The sequence below is a fragment of the Bos taurus genome, chromosome 1 (assembly GCF_002263795.3).
Source record: "Bos taurus isolate L1 Dominette 01449 registration number 42190680 breed Hereford chromosome 1, ARS-UCD2.0, whole genome shotgun sequence".
Lineage (NCBI taxonomy): Eukaryota > Metazoa > Chordata > Mammalia > Artiodactyla > Bovidae > Bos > Bos taurus.
The window spans coordinates 134,764,878-134,782,160 of record NC_037328.1 but is presented as its reverse complement, the minus strand read 5'-3'; the positions used below and the strand labels follow the sequence as shown (position 1 = coordinate 134,782,160).

Sequence of the window (17,283 nt, the reverse complement as noted above, 5' to 3'; positions counted from 1 at the left end):
TTTTAATTTCGGAGTTAAATTTTTAGGGTATTAGATAATAATGTGTGGTTATTTTTTTCTACCTTCAGTGTGGGTCCCCTAAACAAGAAACTCTGACGTTTAGAAAGTTAGAAGCCCTTTTGTCAATCTGCATGGGTTTCCCAGGTGGTGCAGTGGTAAAGAATCCACCGACCAGTGCAAGAGACGTGGGTTCAGTCCCCTGGGTTGGGAGATCCTCGGGAGGAGGAAATGACAACCCACGCCATTATTCTTGCCAGGATGATCCAATGGACAGAGGAGCCTCACAGGCTACAGTCCATGGGGCTACAAAGAGTCAGACATGACTTAGCGACTATTCTTTCTCTGTCTCCTGTTAATTTGTACCCTTGCTAAAACTCCAAACGTGAAAGGAATTATAGTCTTTTGTCTCCTGGGAGGCCTACCTTCTTTGGTAAAATAGATCATGATTAGTAGCTGGTAAGGACATGTACTTATCTTCTGTGAGAACTCCAAAATTACAACTTGCTGCTGAACAACCATCAACAGAAGTATGTTGGCTCCCACCAAAAAGATAGCCCACGTCCAAGGGCAAAGGAGGAGCCCTGGCAAGATGGTAGGAGGGGCACAATCACGTTTAGAATCAACCCCATACTGGCCAGAGATGCTCAGAGGGCTCAAACAAACCTTGTGCCACTGGGACCCAGGGATCCCACAGAGACTGAGCCAGAACTGTGTTTGAGTATCTCCTGCAGAGGTATGGGTCAGCAGTGGCTTGCTGCAGAGGCAGGGGCTCTGGGTGCAGTAGAGCTGGGTATGGCATAAGCCCTCCTGGGGGAGGTCACCATTAACCCCACCATAGGGCAGCCAGAACTTAGAGAAACAGACTCTTGGAGGGCACAAACAAAACCTTGTGTGCACCAGGACCCAGGAGAAAGGAGCAGTGACCCCACAAGAGACTGAGCCAGACTTGCCTGTGAGTGTCCAGGAGTCTCTGGCAGAGGCGTGGGTTGGTGGTGGCTGCTGCAGGGTCAGAGGCACTGATTGCGGCAGTGTGTGCATGGAACCTTTTGAAGGAGGTCTCTATTATCTTCATTACCTCCACCATAGTTTGCCCTCAGGTCAAACTCCTCCAACAGGGAGGAAACACGACCCCCCCTCCCTATCAACAGAAAATTGGATTAAAGATTTACTGAACATGACCCCATCCATCAGACCAAGACCCAGTTTCCCCCTTGGTCAGTCTCTCGCATCAGGGAGCTTCCTTATCCTTATCCATCAGAGGGCAGACAGACTGAAAACCACAATCACAGAAAACTAACCAAACTGATCACATGGACCACAGCCTTGACTGTGAGCCATGCCATGTAGGGCCACCCAAGATGGATGGGTCATGATGGAGAGTTCTAACAGAACGTGTTCCACTGGAGAAGGGAATGGCAAACCACTTCAGTATTCTTGCCTTGAGAACCCCATGAAAAGGCAAAAAGATAGGACACTGAAAGATGAACTCCCTTTTTTGGTAAACCAGGAAACAGACTAAAAAATTCTGAAGAGTTTCATTACTAAAAAGAATTGGGAAAATATGAACTGCCTCTGTGTTGTTTTTGTTTGCAAAGATACAGGCCTTTAACAATCCTTCTATATCTTCCCGTAGATCACTGGAGGAACCTCTGGCAGAAAGGAGGTATGCCTCTCAAGGGCAGGGGGACTTGCAGAACGTGCTCTGCCAACTGGATTTTACCCACACTAGTGAAGAGCTTCTGCAGGCAGAGGTGACGCGTCTGGAAGGCAGGTAGATAATTACATGCATTTCAGCAATGTTCAAATTGTTAGAAACTATTTCAATCATTGTATTGATAAAGTAAGCTAATATAACAAATGAAAACATGTTTTTTCCTCCAGCTTTCACAAATTGGCCTAACTTCTGATTTCACTGAGATTAAAGGAGAACTTTGATCTCAAGTAAAGTAGAACTTCCTAATCTTTTTACCACCAGACCTACCAGTCAGCCTGCACCTGTCTGTGCCCTTAATCTGTGAAGAGTGGATGAATCAATGGATGACATGTCTGTGCTTCTAAGATTCCACTTCTGTATAGTTTCTACAGTTTTTTCTTTTCTTTTTTACATTGTCAATTCTTAATCTCTGCTAAATCATTTCCCCTGGTATAAAATTTGTTTTAATATTCCTCATCTTGGGAAAAAGATGAAAACCCTCCTTTAATTCTACATCCCTGTCAAGTTACTTCCATACTTCTCTGCTCTTCTTCAAAACCCAATTCTTCAAGAGGTGTCTATATTGACTCTCTGTATGTTTTCACATTTCTCCCATGCAGAAGGCCTTCAGTTAGACTGGCTTTCCCCTCTACCAGCCACCTCACTGGGGAGGTCTCACTGGACATGTGGTGCTCCTTCCTTCTGTTCTGAAATGCTGTTGATACGTCCTTGTGTGTTGATTGAATTCTTACTTATGCTGTACTATGCCCAGCTCACTTGTATTACAATACAGTGAACTTTTTTTTTTTGTCATACTGCAGAACTTTTTGATCGGGAGCAGTTTGATATTTTATTTTAAATGTAAATCACAGTCATTTGTACTCTAATATTTTCTGCATGTAGAAGATAAAAATATATAAACTGTTAGCCTGCAGGGAAACAAACAACCAAAAAATTTCCATTTTGCCTTTTTAAATAACAAATTTTTGTCCCTTCTGTAACTAATATATCTTTTATTACTGTTTTTGGAAACCACTAAATATTTTCTTTGCATAGTAAATATACATGCATCCACAGAGTTTTTGCTTTATTTCTCACCTTGAAATACTTAAGATATTCTTAATTCTCATTACTGAAGTATATTTGCACACTGTAGATTGAATAAAATAAAGTTTAGTATTCTTATTGACGGGCTTCCCTGGTGGCTCAGACAGTAAAGAATCCGCCTGCAATGCAGCAGACCTGGGTTCAGTCCCTGGGTTGGGAAGATCCCCTGGAGGAGGGCTTGGCAACCCACTCAAGTATTCTCGCCTGGAGAATCCTCATAGACAGAGGAGCCTGGTGGGCTACAGTCCATGGGTTGCAAAGAGTTGGACACAACCAAGCACAGCACAGCACATTCTTCTTGACATGGCTTCCCTGGTGGCTCAGCAGGTAAAGAATCCATTTGTACCAGTGAAGGAGACACAGGTTAAATCCTTGAGTTGGGAAGATCCCCTGGAGAAGGTATGGCAACCCACTCTAGAATTCTTGCCTGGGAAATCCCATGGACAGAGGAGCCTGGTGGGGATCCATGGGATCACAAAAGAGGTGGACACGACTTAGCAGCTAAACAACAATGACAAATTGTTATTGATATTAGAGCTGATATTTATAATTTTTATCATAGATTTCCCATTGATTAACTTTTTAGTGGTCTTTTACATGTTTTGCTATGCTTTCAGCAGACTCTGAAGACTTGTGTCTTGCTTCCGACACACTGCCAACCTGGAACACCTTATTCTCTTTAGGCCTCTATTTTCCCATCTTTAGATAGGACAAGTTTATTTCTGATTTTTCTTCTCTCTCTACCTCAGTGTTCTATTTGACATATTGTAGTCATGTCGCTAAGAGTTGGACATGACTGAGCTGCTTCACTTTCCCTTTTCACTTTCATGCATTGGAGAAGGAAATGGCAACCCACTCCAGTGTTCTTGCCTGGAGAATCCCAGGGACAGCAGAGCCTGGTGGGCTGCCGTCTATGGGGTCGCACAGAGTCGGACACGACTGAAGTGACTTAGCAGCAGCAGTCATGTACTAAGTACCACATAATAAGCATTCTAGGATTTTTAGAAATAAGGTTGGAATAAATGGATACAAATGCTCCTGTTCAGTAATAAAACTGAATGACTTTAAAGATTATTTTTCTATAGCAAAAGATAGGTAGAAAAAGGAACCCTTTTAGACAGCTTATTTGTATTGTTCAGTTTGAACAGAATACTCCCTGAAACAGGAACTGGAGGAATGTACATGATTGTTTTGTGTTGTTGTATTGCCAAGGTGATATTTTGAACAATAGCTTATCTGGTAAATTGGCTGTGTGTGGGAACAGTCTAACAGTTATTAAGCCTTTATTGAACAGTCTGGAGCCAAATGATGAAGGGCCCGAGAGTATGGTGGACAAGGTTAAAGGGAGGTGAGAGGTTAAAGATATTATTTTAATTATAGAATTTGTAGTTTGAGAGACAGAATATGTACATTAAAAGACCTAAGAGCAATTTAAAGTGAAAGTTCTAGAAAGTGTCTACATTCAAACTCTAACAATTGAAAGTAGACTGTTTTTAAGATGATTTAGAGGAATGAGAGTCGGGGTGGCTCTATCCAGGTAAATGCTGATTCGATTCTTGAAAGATGTTGACTGTCCATTGTCAGGTGGTAGGGGGAGGTGCTGTGTGGCCAAGGAGGTGGTATGTGAAAAGAAAAGAAGTCAGGCTTAGCACATGGCGCAAGGCAGACTGTAAAGCCTAGCAATTTAGAAGCAAAACGACTTGATAGTGGATATAAGCTGTGAGATAAGAGAAGTATGTTGTCCCTGATGAGGGATAAATAAAGGTGACAGACTGGGAACTCATGATTATTTTGGCAGCTGTGTATAGGATGGGGTTGTAATTAAGCGTGGTGAAGACTGACGTTATGATGGCAGCTCGTGTGCAACTAGAGAGAAAAAATTGCCTACGTTGCTATAACATTTAGAATTTTGTAACCAGTAGTATTTTAAGCAGATAGAAGGTATATAGGTGAACACAGAAGTCAGAAGTATCTCCCCAGAAGTGTGGATTGGATTTTGCTGACTCCACTGATATGGAAATTGGAAATGAGTTTTATTTTGGGGTACAAAGTGATGTTTATTTCTTGGACATTAAGAGGGTAGTTAGATAACTGAACTTGTGGGATTCAGGGTTTTGTTTTGTTTTAAATATGTGACCTTATTTTTGTCATAAAGCTTAGAATCTGTGAGTGCAACATGTAAACAGCTGAGCCAAGAGCTAATGGAAAAATATGGAGAGCTGAAGAAGATGGAAGTGCACAACAATGAGTACAGGGCTGAGATCAAGAAGGTGAGAGGTGCAAACCCCTCCGTGTTTGTAGACTGAGCAGTGGGTTGGGAGGTTATAGTAGTTAATTTTAATGAGAGGAAAATGTCATCCATAGGCCATGTGATGCTCATGAGTAGAGTGCCTGTAAGGTGCTTAGGAGAATGTCTGTGTCATTCTCAGGGATGCCGTTTAAGTATTTTCAAGATAATTAAAGGCTGCCCCCTTTGAACTTTACAACTTTATTTTAAATATGTCTTGATGAAAAATTTTCTAAAAGATAACACACCTTCTTGCTTGCATGAACACATGAACATATTAACTGAGCTGGCATTTAGTATTTTCTTACTGGCTGAAGGTGGTGATGGATGTGTGTTCTCTTCTGTACTATGGGTAGTTATATCCTCATTGGCATTTGAAGTTTGTGGAATTTGTCTCTGTGTTAGTGGCCCTAGCTGTCCTGTTTGTTGAGTCATTTCTTTTTATTACTTCTTTGAGATTACTTCTAGCTCCTTTCTTTTTCTCTTTCTGTTATCTTCTGTGGACCAGGAAACCATATAAGCAAATTTTGAGATTTGCAACCAGAAAGAGTGAAGGTAACGAATGCTGTCCTCTAGACTATGTGTGCTTCGGCTCGTTGATGCTGGTTCTCAGCATTTGAGTCAGCCGTCTCTCACTGTTTGGAGATCTAATAAATAATTGTGGGCATAACCACCTGACCTTCAGTACAGATATGCAGCTTGGTAAATTGCTAATCTTTTGCAGATTTAATTAGGGAAAAATTTATGATTTGAGGCAAGGTAAAAATTACTCTATTATTAATATTATATTTTTCTATCTAACATGTCTTTTCTCAATTTGTAATGCTTTCTATTTTTTTGCAGTTGAAAGAACAGATTTTACAGGCTGAACAGAGTTACAGTTCTGTACTAGAAGGAATGAAGATGGAGATCTCCCAGCTAACTCGAGAGTTACATCAGCGAGATATCACTATTGCTTCCACCAAAAGTTCTTCCTCTGACATGGAAAAGCGACTCAAAGCAGAGATACAAAAGGCAGAAGAAAAAGCAGTCGAGCATAAGGTGAAACTTGAACAAAAATTTTCTTTATTTGAAGTTTGTTTTTGAAGGTTCAATTTATTAAAGGTATAATTTGCATAGTGTTTAGTTCAGTACATTTTTATTAACCCCCTTCTTTAGGCTGGTTAACAAGTGGTCTAGTGAAGATTGGCAGGAGTTAAGAGTAGCTCAGACAAGTGAAAGGGCTGTTTCTGTGGTGAGTGGTGACGGTTACCTGTTCACTGTGGCAGGTGGGACAAGTGGTAAGGGGTGAGATGGGAAAGCAGGGCTTAGCTCCTGAAAGGCCCACCTGCCCTGTGTGGGGGTTTTCATGTTATCTTGGGATCTGTAGAGAATGGGTTAAACAGGAGCAAAAAGTGTCTGTGGTTGTATGGAGAATAAGAAGGAGGCAGAGAGACCACTCAGATGCTGTCACAGCAGTGAGATGGTGGCCTGAGCACTGCGCAGGGGAGACCCAGGGAAATGGATCATTCTGGAGATACTTGCCTGGTAAGACTGACTAGACTTTGTATTTGACTGGACAGGGAGAGTGAGTTAGACAGAGTTAGGGAAGGATATCACTAGGATTTCAGTTTGGGCAACTGATTAGAGAGAGGTGCTCTTTAATGAAATACAAAAAAGATAAGGAGCAGGTTTGGGGAGGATAATGAATTTGTATGAATATTACACAAAATGGGGAAGCTGGCAGATGGGCACTGGTTTGAGATAAAAGCTGGACTTTCATATGGAAATATCTAAGTTCCACAGAAGGCCTGGAGTGCAAGATTAAAATCAAGGTAAGACATTTAGCCGTGGAAGTTTTTACATGAAGTTGGCATTTGAAACCCCAAGAGACTTAGATATTGTAAGGAGAAGGCATAGAGTGTGAAGAGGAGAGACTTGAACCCAACTTAGGAAACTACTCATTTAGAGTAAAAAGGTGCCAGAATGATGTAAAAAGGAAAGAGACAATAAGGAAGAAAACCAGATAGTTTTCAGAAAAGAAGCAGGAAGCCAAGGAAGCCAGGAATCTTCAAGTAGGAATAAGCTACTTGAAAGGAGTGCAGATTACAAGATGCTGGAGGCAGAGGCCAGGAAGAGGAGTTGCCAGGGAGTCACCAGTGCCTGGATTGATCTGTTTAGAATAATACTCTTAATTGCATGCATACAAATTCATGTTGAAACACCTCTTCAAAAAATGTTTTAGAAAGTATTTGTATATATGAATGAAGAATGTAACTTCACCTAATGAAAATTATATATAGAAAAAATTTTTAAGATGGATTTGATTTATTCATTACATTTATTTCTTTTTTCTACTTTTCCCTTCTCAGGAGATGTTGGGTCAGCTGGAATCACTCAAGTTAGAAAATCGTCATCTTTCTGAAATGGTGATGAAATTGGAATTGGGTTTACATGAGGTACATATATAGAAACTTGCTTTTCTGCTATACAAGCCTTAAAAGAAATTACTTTGTAAATACTGATATTGTAGAGAAAGCTAAGATCAAACTATGAAATAATCCTTCTGCAAAAACTTTCTCAAAAAGAAGACAGTGATAGGAGTGAGCAAAATATGACTCTTCAGCAACTGGAAGATTTAAAAAAATACTATATGTGATAAAAATGCATGTAAAATAGAATATATATAAAGGGTTTAGCATAGTGTCTGGCATTTAGTAGATATATAATAAATATTTAATGCTGTTATTATTACTGTAATTACTATTTTCACAGTCTTTTCATTGTAAAGTATGTCATCTTTTAAGTATTTTTGTTTTAAATATATTTCTACAAGGTAAAAGTGTTAAGTGAAACTGTTAGTCACTTGGTTGTATCTGACTCTGCAACCCCATGGACTATAGCCCTCCAGGCTCCTCTGTCCATGGGATTCTCCAGGCAAAAATACTGGAATGGGTAGCCATTCCCTTCTCCAGGGGATCTTCCCAACTCAGAGATCAAAGCCATATCTCCTGCATTGCAGGCAGATTCTTTACCGTCTGAGCCACTAGAGAAAATACACTTCATTTAATCAAATATTCTAGAATCTTTTATGCTCAAAGTATTTAGTAGATGATGTAATAGATACAAGGATGAATAAGATTCTTGTCTTTACAAGACTGAGGGTAATCCAGTAGGGAGGATAAGAAATGTAAGCAAGCTTCTATGAAACCAGAGAACAGGATTAGCTAACAGAGTTACCAACTGTGTGGGTCCTCTTTTAACTGTTTTGTTATAAAATTGTTATTTTTGCAAAATAACCCGTCTGTTTCTTACTCCTCTTTTCTTGATATAGGTCAAATGCCCAGAGATTTTAGAAATTCTTTTTTTCTGTTTTTCTGGAGAGTCTATGCCTCCAAAAATTCGTGGTTGTACAATGCCCCTGTTGGCTCCTAAGTAGTTTTAGTTTCACTCTCAAGGATTGTGGAGGCTGGGGTGGAAGAACACGTAAAACACTACACGAATACTTTATTTCAGCTAAAAGAAAATACAGGGAACCATTTTTATAATCTTTTGAGAGGGTGAGACTCTCTTAGCATCTTGTAACCACAAATAATTTTACAACGTAAAGAATTCTACAACATAAAAATATAAAATTTCTGGATTACAAAAGGCCCCATTTAAAAGACTGATTGACTAGAGGAAAACAATCGGTTAACAGACAAAAGGTTAATATAAAATATTAATATATAAGGCCTTATAAATATAATACAGTCATTGGATCTAGTAGGAAAATAGGTTCAGTTCAGTACAGTTCAGTCACTCAGTGGTGTCTGACTCTTTGAGACCCCATGGACTGCAGCAGGCCAGGATTCCCTGTCTATTACCAATTCCCAGAGCTTGTTCAAGCTAATGTGCATTGAGTCGGTGATGCCATCCAACCATTTCATCCTCTGTCGTCCCCTTCTCTTCCTGCCTTCAATTTTTCCCAGCATCAGGGTCTTTTCAAATGAGTCAGTTCTTCGCATCAGGTGGCCAAAGTATTAGAGTTTCAGCTTCAGTATCAATCCTGCCAATGAGTATTCAGAACTGATTTCCTTTAGGGTTGACTGGTTGGATCTCCTTGCAGTCGAAGGGACTCTCAAGAGTCTTCTCCAACACCACAGTTCAAAAGCATCAATTCTTTGGCACTCAGCTTTCTTTATAGTCCAACTCTCACATCCATATACAACTATTGGTAAAACCATAGCTTTGACTACATGGACCTTTGTCAGCAAAGTAATGTCTCTGCTTTTTATTATGCTGTTTAGGCTGGTCATAGCTTTTCTTCCAGGGAGCAAGTGTATTTTAATTTCATGGCTGCAGTCACCATCTGCAGTGATTTTGGAGCCCAAGAAAATAAAGTGTGTCACTGTTTCCATTGTTTCCCCATCTATTTGCCATGAAGTGATGGGACCGGATGCCATGATCTTAGTTTTTTGAATGTTGAATTTTAAGCCTGCATATCTGAGGTTATTGATATTTCTCCCAGCCATCTTGATTCCAGCTTGTGCTTCTCCTTCTCCAGCCCAGCATTTCTCATGAAGTACTCTGCATATAAGTTAAATAAGCAGGGTGACAATATATAGCCTTGACATACTCCTTTCCCAATTTAGAACCAGTTTGTTGTTCCATGTTTGGTTCTAACTGTTGCTTCTTGACCTGCATACAGGTTTCTCAGGGGGCAGGTAAGGTGACCTGGTATTCCCATCTCTTGAAGAATTTTCCACAGTTTGTTGTGATCTACAGAGTCCATAAATAGATAATCATAGAAGTAATGCAGAAATTCAACCAAGAAGAAAAGCAGTTACATCCCTTAATAAACAAAAGAAATAAATATTCTTTTGTTTATTGACTTGACAGTGATTTTTTAAAAACTGATACAACCAGTGTTGGCAGGGATATAGAGCAACAGGCCCTTTAGTGCTCTGTTAATGAGAAAGTAAATTGACACAGCCATTCTGGAGGGCAGTTTAGCAATGTCCATTAAACCAAATGTAAATACATGCAGTCCATAAAGTCCTGAGTCATGTGCGTTTCTGATTTTGGTTGTCATTGCTGAATTGTTCTCCTTTTGTCATCAGTTTGCATTCCCAAAGAACCCATCCTGGAGAAGCAAATGCATGAAAACGGTCATTTCAGTGTTGTTTGCAGTATCCAAAATTTTGAAAAAATGTAAATGTTAGTCTGTAGAGGGATGGTTTCATGATTTTCTTTACTAGGAAATGTTATGCCGTCATTTAATGTGGCAAATGAACATATGCTCCCTCGTCAAATCCCTCTAAAACTAAAGTGAAAGGACTTTGTTTTTTAAAGCAAACCTATGAGGATGGAAAAAGTAGGAGTGGAGACAACAGCTAAGTATTTTGTAAGGGGGAAGGTGGATGGAAGGAAGGAAAGAAGAAAGGAAGGAAGGAAAACAACTTTATATACCTTGATAAACAATACTAAGCTAGTGGTGGAGAAAACGAAGAACCTGATTTGCACCACAGAGTCTTCAAAAGGCTCAGGATTTCAGTTCAGTTCAGTTGTGGCTGATTCTATGTGACCCCATGCACTGCAGCATGCCAGTCTTCCCTGTCCACCAATTCCCAGGCTTGCTCAAAGTCATGTCCATCTGGTCGGTGATGCCATCCAACCATCTCATCCTCTGTCGTCGCCTTCTCCTCCTGCCTTCAGTCTTTCCCAGCATCTTTCCCAGGGTCTTTTCCAGTGAGTCAGTTCTTCACATCAGGTGGTCAAAGTATTGGAGCTTCAACTTCAGCAACAGTCCTTCCAGTGAGTATTCAGGACTGATTTCCTTTAGGGTTGACTGGTTGAATCTCCTTGCAGTCCAGGGGACTCTCAAGAGTCTCCAACACCACAGTTCAAAAGCATCATTTCTTCAGTGCTCAGCTTTCTTTATGGTCCAACTCTCATGTCTGTGCATGACTTCTGGAAAAACCATAGCTTTGACTAGATGAACCTTTGTTGGCAAAATAATGTCTCTGCTTTTTGATATGCTGTCTTGGTTGGTCATAACTTCTCTTCCAAAGAGCAAGCATCTTTTAATTTCATGGCTGCAGTCAACATTTGCAGTGATTTTGGAGCCCAAGAAAATAAAGTCTGTCACTGCTCAGGCTTTGGAAATAGGTGATTGAGACTTTTATCTTATGTAGTGTGATTACCTGTTCATATTTAAGAGTTGGGAACTCTCAGAAGTGCTTAACCCAGACTATGGCCAGAGATTGTGTTCAGCTTGCTGCTGCTGCTGCTTAGTTGCTTCAGTCGTGTCCAGCTCTGTGCGACCCCATAGATGGCAGCCCACCAGGTCCTCTGTCCCTGGGATTCTCCAGGCAAGAATACTGGAGTGGGTTGCCATTTCCTTCTCCAATGCATGAAAGTGAAAAGTGAAAGTGAAGTCACTCATTTGTGTCTGACTCTTTGTGACCCCATGGACCGCAGCCCACCTGGCTGCTCCGTCCATGGGATTCTCCAGGCAAGAATACTGGAGTGGGGTGCCATTGCCTTAATTTCTTCTGAAACCTCCAACAGTGGTAGGGATGTTCTTTCTTCACACAGCCAGGTGTGTGCTTGCTATGCACTTTTTATATTACCTTTCACATTCATTTGCTTGTAATTATTGTTAATAAAATAGTAAATTTGAGAAAAATTTAAATGATGCCTTCCTGGAAAAAGCAAACATTATCTTCTTCTAAAAGATATCTTTAATGACATCAGATATCAAACTCTGGCTGTTGAGGATCATGTCAGCAGTTAAGTTACAGTATAAACATGATGTATATATTAAGAACAATTATTAGAAAGTTCCATTTTGCATTTACCATCCTAGGAAGGTGATATTACTTTTACAAATGAATAATTTTGGCTAAATAACTCTTAATAAAAGTATCTAATGAGCTTTGTAATGAGAACAATAGCTCTGATAAATTATTTACCACAGTGAAAATAAAAGTTGCCAGTAGTTCATAGTTTAACTCCTATGTCCTGCAGATTTTTCTTTTTGAGATTTTATCTGTCAACAACTTCCTGAAAGATTTTATAACTTATTGTCACTACTAGTACAGATAGTTAAATGGTTGTATTTTAAGCTTTATTTTTTTGTTAGGTAAATTGTGTTTGTAAAACTACTTGACCAGCTTATTTTCAAAAAATTCTTTATGGAAAAGGGCAAGCTAAACATTGTATTAAATTCCAAAGAAGATAACCATAATTTTTCAGAATGCTAATGAAAATATTTTGTCATTAGGAAGAAATGGTCCAGACTTCTGTTTTTTTAGGTACTATATTACTAGGAAACACCTAGAATTGAAGAGCAGTAGAATTTATAATCACAGAATTCAGACCATATCAGAGTAGTAATTCGTATGTCATCCTTGTTGAATACTGACTTATCATGTCAAAATCAATCTCACATACCGGAATAGGTACAACATTATGTAAAAGTTTCCAAGACCAGAGAGTTATTTATTTAAAAGTTGTCCAAGCCAGTCAGAATTCCTTTTCAGAACCTTATGTTCAGATTTCTTTCTTTGAAATAGGTCTCTTGATTGTCTCCCACAGGTATTGTGGGGCTATTCAACCTTCTGTCTCTGTCTTTTCCTTTTTTTTTAAGTTAAACTATAGTTGTATAGTTACAATATTATATCAAAGTGTACAGCATAGTTATTCCATATTTTTATAGATTATACTGTTTAAAGTTATTATAGAATGATGGCTGTGTCGTCTGCTGTGTAATGCGTCCTTGTAGCTCATTTATTTGATACATAGTAGTTGTGCCTCTCACGCTCCTCCCCTGTCTGGCCACGCCCCCTCCGCTCCCCATTGGTCACCATTCTCTGTGTCTGTGAGTCTGTTTCTGTTTTGTAGTATCCATTTGTTTTATATTCTGGTTTCCACATATAAGTGATGACATAGTCTTTGTATTTCTCTGATTTATTTCACTAAGCTCAACTTTCTCTTTTCTTAAACAATTCATGGTTACTGTTTTCTTTCTTTTTGTCTGTATTTGATTCTCATTTGTAGCTTTTTTCCATCCTAGTTCCAGCCTTCCTCCAGCTCCTTGGATATTCCTTCACACATCAGGGAAGCCCATTGTGCTCCTATCCCATTAACTGTAAGAAACACATCCTTTTTTTTTTTAAGGTGCCAAAATCAGATCTATACTTTTTCCTAAGTAAAACCATAGATTAACTAGTCACAGCTAAAAGTAATTTTCCACCAGCAGTATCACAGATCACAAGTATTCTTTTACAAATTAAGTGCCTCTGTTCTTTTTCATTAGGCAAAAGAGATTTCACTAGCAGACCTCCAGGAAAATTATATTGAGGCATTAAATAAATTAGTATCTGAAAATCAACAACTACAGAAAGATTTGATGGATACCAAAGGTCAGCTGGAGATTTCTACTCAGATATGCAAAAAAAACCGGGACAGGATCTTTAAACCAACATACAGCAGAGTACCTGAGTTCAAGAATACAGAGTTCAAGTAAATTTTCTTCATAGTTTATTTAAAATATGTATCTTTATTATGTAATGCTCATTTCTTTGAGAATAATTTCCAATTTATAGAAATTAAATCTTTATCAAAGGACCCTATATTTAATTCTGAAGTACAGTGTGTACAAGTAAAACTGTTAGGTTAAAAAATGCAGGGGGTTATATATCACTTTCATGTCTAGATGTAGGTGAGAATAACAGCCTAATTCCCCTGAGTTTTGTTACGCTGCTTCCCACCTTTCTAGCTTCACTTGTCCCATAAGAAGTGGAAGTTAGCTTTTTATAAAAAGCTTCTTTTGTATTTTTGGTGAACTAATAATAGATTGTTGCCTAAAACATCAGCATTCAATGAAAAACCACCCGGCTTCAGCTCTTACATGTTTTACTACCAGGAACCTTTGCGGACACCCTCTCTGCCACTCCCACCTTACCCCCAGGTAAAGATAAGGGACTTCTGTCTGCACAGTGCTCCCCTCTGTCCTACCACCAACCCCACTAGGGCACTCAGATAGCTTACTTGTCTTCCTTGCTGGTGTGTAAGTCTGTGGGGGCAGGAACGTGGTCATGGGGATTGGTATTTGGGGCCAGGGTGATGAAAAGAATGCCTGGTCTGAACAGGCTTCTGATTTTGTAAATTATAGCCTTCTCCTTAGTCTGGTTCTGTATTTTTATTGAACTTCCAACAATAAGTCTGTTTCTTTAAAGGAGGAAAATTGCTACAGTGTTTATCTGCTTTATTTTCTAATCTGCTATCCAGGCCAGCCCATGGCCAGCACAGGCATGATGGGATGAAGGCTGAGCCCTACAAAGCAGGTCTTCATTCTCCACAAGGACAAGCATCGGATAGCATAGAGCCTGTGTCCCTGTCCCGAGGCTTCAGCCCCCCGAGCCATCAGATCAGCTCCTGCTGCTCCACTGTCTCTCTGCCATCTAACTTTCTGTGCAAAACTAACTCTCTGCCTTCAGTGCTAGATACAAATGAAACCAACTTTTCTGACACTGTCTCTGAGAGTATAAATGACCCAGAAGACTTTACATCTTCGGTATGGACACTTTCTGATCTTACTAGTTTATTAAGTGTGTTTAGTTTGATTTTATTTTTTTATTTTAAGGCATAAGGTTTTTTTTTTTTTCTTCTTCTTACTGGTTCTTTCTCTTAAATACCCTTTGTTATTCTCATGTATTTCTGTCCTAAGATTTTGCTTGTGAAGACTTCAGCCACGAGTACTTTTCAAAATGTGTCTTATTAAATATAAGTTATAGGGATTCATTTATTTTTAGCCAAAATTGAAAATTCCCTTCCTGCCTTTTTCAGAGAGGGTCACCTTTGTATTGGAAATGATTGGTTCAAGGAATATCTCTGCCTGCCAAGATAGTCCTGGGGCGTAGATAGTGGTGAAGGAGAAAAGGAATGGCTGGAAAGGGAAAGAGTGGGTCGAGGCAGAGGAAGTAATGGCAGCTGATGTGTCTGTTATAGACCATAGACCAGGTGCCGCCCCGCAGGGCCCTGGTGGCAGACGCTGCCCTTTGACAGGGCTGGCCCCTTGTTCCTGCAGCAGATATGAGAACTCCTCTACATCCTTGTTTTTGCCTTCTGTGCTGAAGCACTCACCTCTGGCCCTTCATTCTCATCACCCTGATGGTCCTGTATCTGTGAAAGTTCAGTACTTTTGACTTTTTAATGTGCCAACAAGTCCATATGAGTCCTCTTTTAGTTGTTGAAATAAACGTACTATATATGTAATTCTGAAATCCAAAAAAGACCTGATGACTAACTTTCTTTCTAAGTTTGGCACTAAGACCTGACCTGGCCTGAACTGATATGATGTGATAAAATGTTGATTGATCCCACCTAACATTTTATGTCAGAAATACCAATGTGTTTGATGATGGGATGTTACCTCAGACTCATCATAGGTCATGTATTCTATATTTGTGAATTCATCTACTTGCTAAACTATTTGTTACCTGTAAGTAGAACTCATTAGCACTTCCACAGTTATCCATGAACATGGCAGAGCTGGACAAAATGTGAGTCACTGGACTTGCACGTTTCCAGCTAAGGTCTGCCAAGGTGGTACGTTACCCTCTTGTCTCAGCTCTTGTGCTGAGAGGCCCAGAAGATAGAGCCACTCATGGGCAGTACCGTGCACGAGACTCAGATGCTGGGCTTGATCAGGGTTTGAACCCCAGCTTTGGTACCCATTAATGGGGTGGCCTCAGGCAAGTCACCAAACACTGTGAACCTTGTTTTTTGTGAAATAAAGCAAACAGAATCTACCTGGTGAGTTATTTTTAGGAGTTAGGATTATAATCTATGTGAAGTTTGTGTGTATGTGTTTGTTTCCCATAAAAGCAGTGTTTCAATATTCATTAATTCAGTGTTTGAGATGACATTATAGAAAATAACTACTGCAGATAAGGTCAACTAAATATGGTACATCTAAATTCTGAAACCAGTGAATTCAGACAAGGGGCTGTAGACTCAAATTTTGGAGGAAGGAAAATATTGATTTTTACCTGGTATCTAATTTATTACAGGTAGATTTTCTATGCTTTAAAAAGTAACATTCAGATTTTTATAAATAAGTTTGAAATAAATAGGCATTAAGTATATCTCTTCTAGCATATAGAAGGCTCTGAAAGTCTTCAAATGAGTAACTAATATATTTATATGACACTTCACACTTACATAACTGTCAGAAAGGAAGAGATCTGTGTTAATTTTTGTGGAAATTTTTTTTTTTAACTATTATTATCATTAGGATAAAAACAGTATCTTGTCAGAGGAAAACATTCCCCTTTTGATATTGGTAGTTAGAAAATATCATGAATACTGTGTCTTAGAAATATACTGTTCAACTTACATATGTCAAAATGTGTTTCTCTTCTAGTGTCCCTTGCCTCTGTCTCCTCTTGGTTCAATAGCCACAAGATTTTTGGAAGAGGAAGAGCTGAGGTCTCATCACATCCTAGAGCGCCTAGATGCTCACATCGAAGAACTAAAGCGAGAAAGTGAGAAGACGGTGAAACAATTCACAGTCCTAAAGTAGCCCCCTAAAAATCACAAACTTGGAAATAAAAATAAACACTGAAGAGTTACTGTCATCATGAAGTAGCAGCTCTTTGAAAGCCTGAACACGTGACTATATAGAAACCATAAAAATGAGATGTACTAAAGCTGCCGTGACGAATCTGAAAAGCTGATACTTAGCTCTAAGGTGTTTTCTCTGCACTGTCTTGTTTAAAGGACTTTTTCCAGCAATAACATGTAAATAAACCACTTTGCTAGACTTTTTTCTCATATTAATATTTATTATCATAAAGTAATACTTTCTCTTGCTGACTTAAGTGTAATAGCTGTAGACTAATTAAAGATTTTACGATGCATGTTGGAAATAAAGTAACTGTAGGAAATTTCTTTGGGAGCAGTGTGTGTAGTGGAAGCATGGATCTCAGAGGCAGAGTGATCCAGATTTTGCTGGGTTTTATACTGGTTTTGCTCCTCATTAGTCAGTTGGGCTGGTAATGTGTGAGGCTAGGTGGAATTATGTGAAGGGGCTGGAGAAGTTTGACAGGAAGCCCTCTCCTATTCAAAAGACAGATGTGGGAAAGAGGTGGGAGCTGGGCCTGGGGCTGGGTTAGCGTGGGAGCCTGGGGACACTCAGTAGAAATCTCGGCATCTGCATTTCTGAGGA

At 39.4% G+C, this 17,283-nt stretch overlaps 1 protein-coding gene across 16 annotated transcripts in view; it reads left to right on the top strand.

Annotated features, from left to right (window-relative positions):
* The window catches only part of CEP63 (centrosomal protein 63), a 73,905-nt gene extending 56,900 nt beyond the window's left edge, over positions 1 to 17,005 (top strand). For 12 of the 16 annotated variants that reach the window (XM_059889174.1, XM_024996353.2, XM_024996346.2 and 9 more), the window contains 8 exons: positions 1,634 to 1,771; positions 4,956 to 5,070; positions 5,931 to 6,128; positions 7,439 to 7,525; positions 13,369 to 13,574; positions 13,978 to 14,022; positions 14,343 to 14,628; positions 16,480 to 17,005. In XM_059889174.1, coding sequence (XP_059745157.1) covers positions 1,634 to 1,771; positions 4,956 to 5,070; positions 5,931 to 6,128; positions 7,439 to 7,525; positions 13,369 to 13,574; positions 13,978 to 14,022; positions 14,343 to 14,628; positions 16,480 to 16,638 — 1,234 coding nt within the window. In that variant the 3' untranslated portion in view covers positions 16,639 to 17,005. The remainder of the gene's footprint in view (positions 1 to 1,633; positions 1,772 to 4,955; positions 5,071 to 5,930; positions 6,129 to 7,438; positions 7,526 to 13,368; positions 13,575 to 13,977; positions 14,023 to 14,342; positions 14,629 to 16,479) is intronic. The other 4 variants (XM_024996340.2, XM_024996361.2, XM_024996368.2 and 1 more) reach the window with 4 other exon arrangements.
* The last annotated feature ends 278 nt before the right edge of the window (positions 17,006 to 17,283 follow it).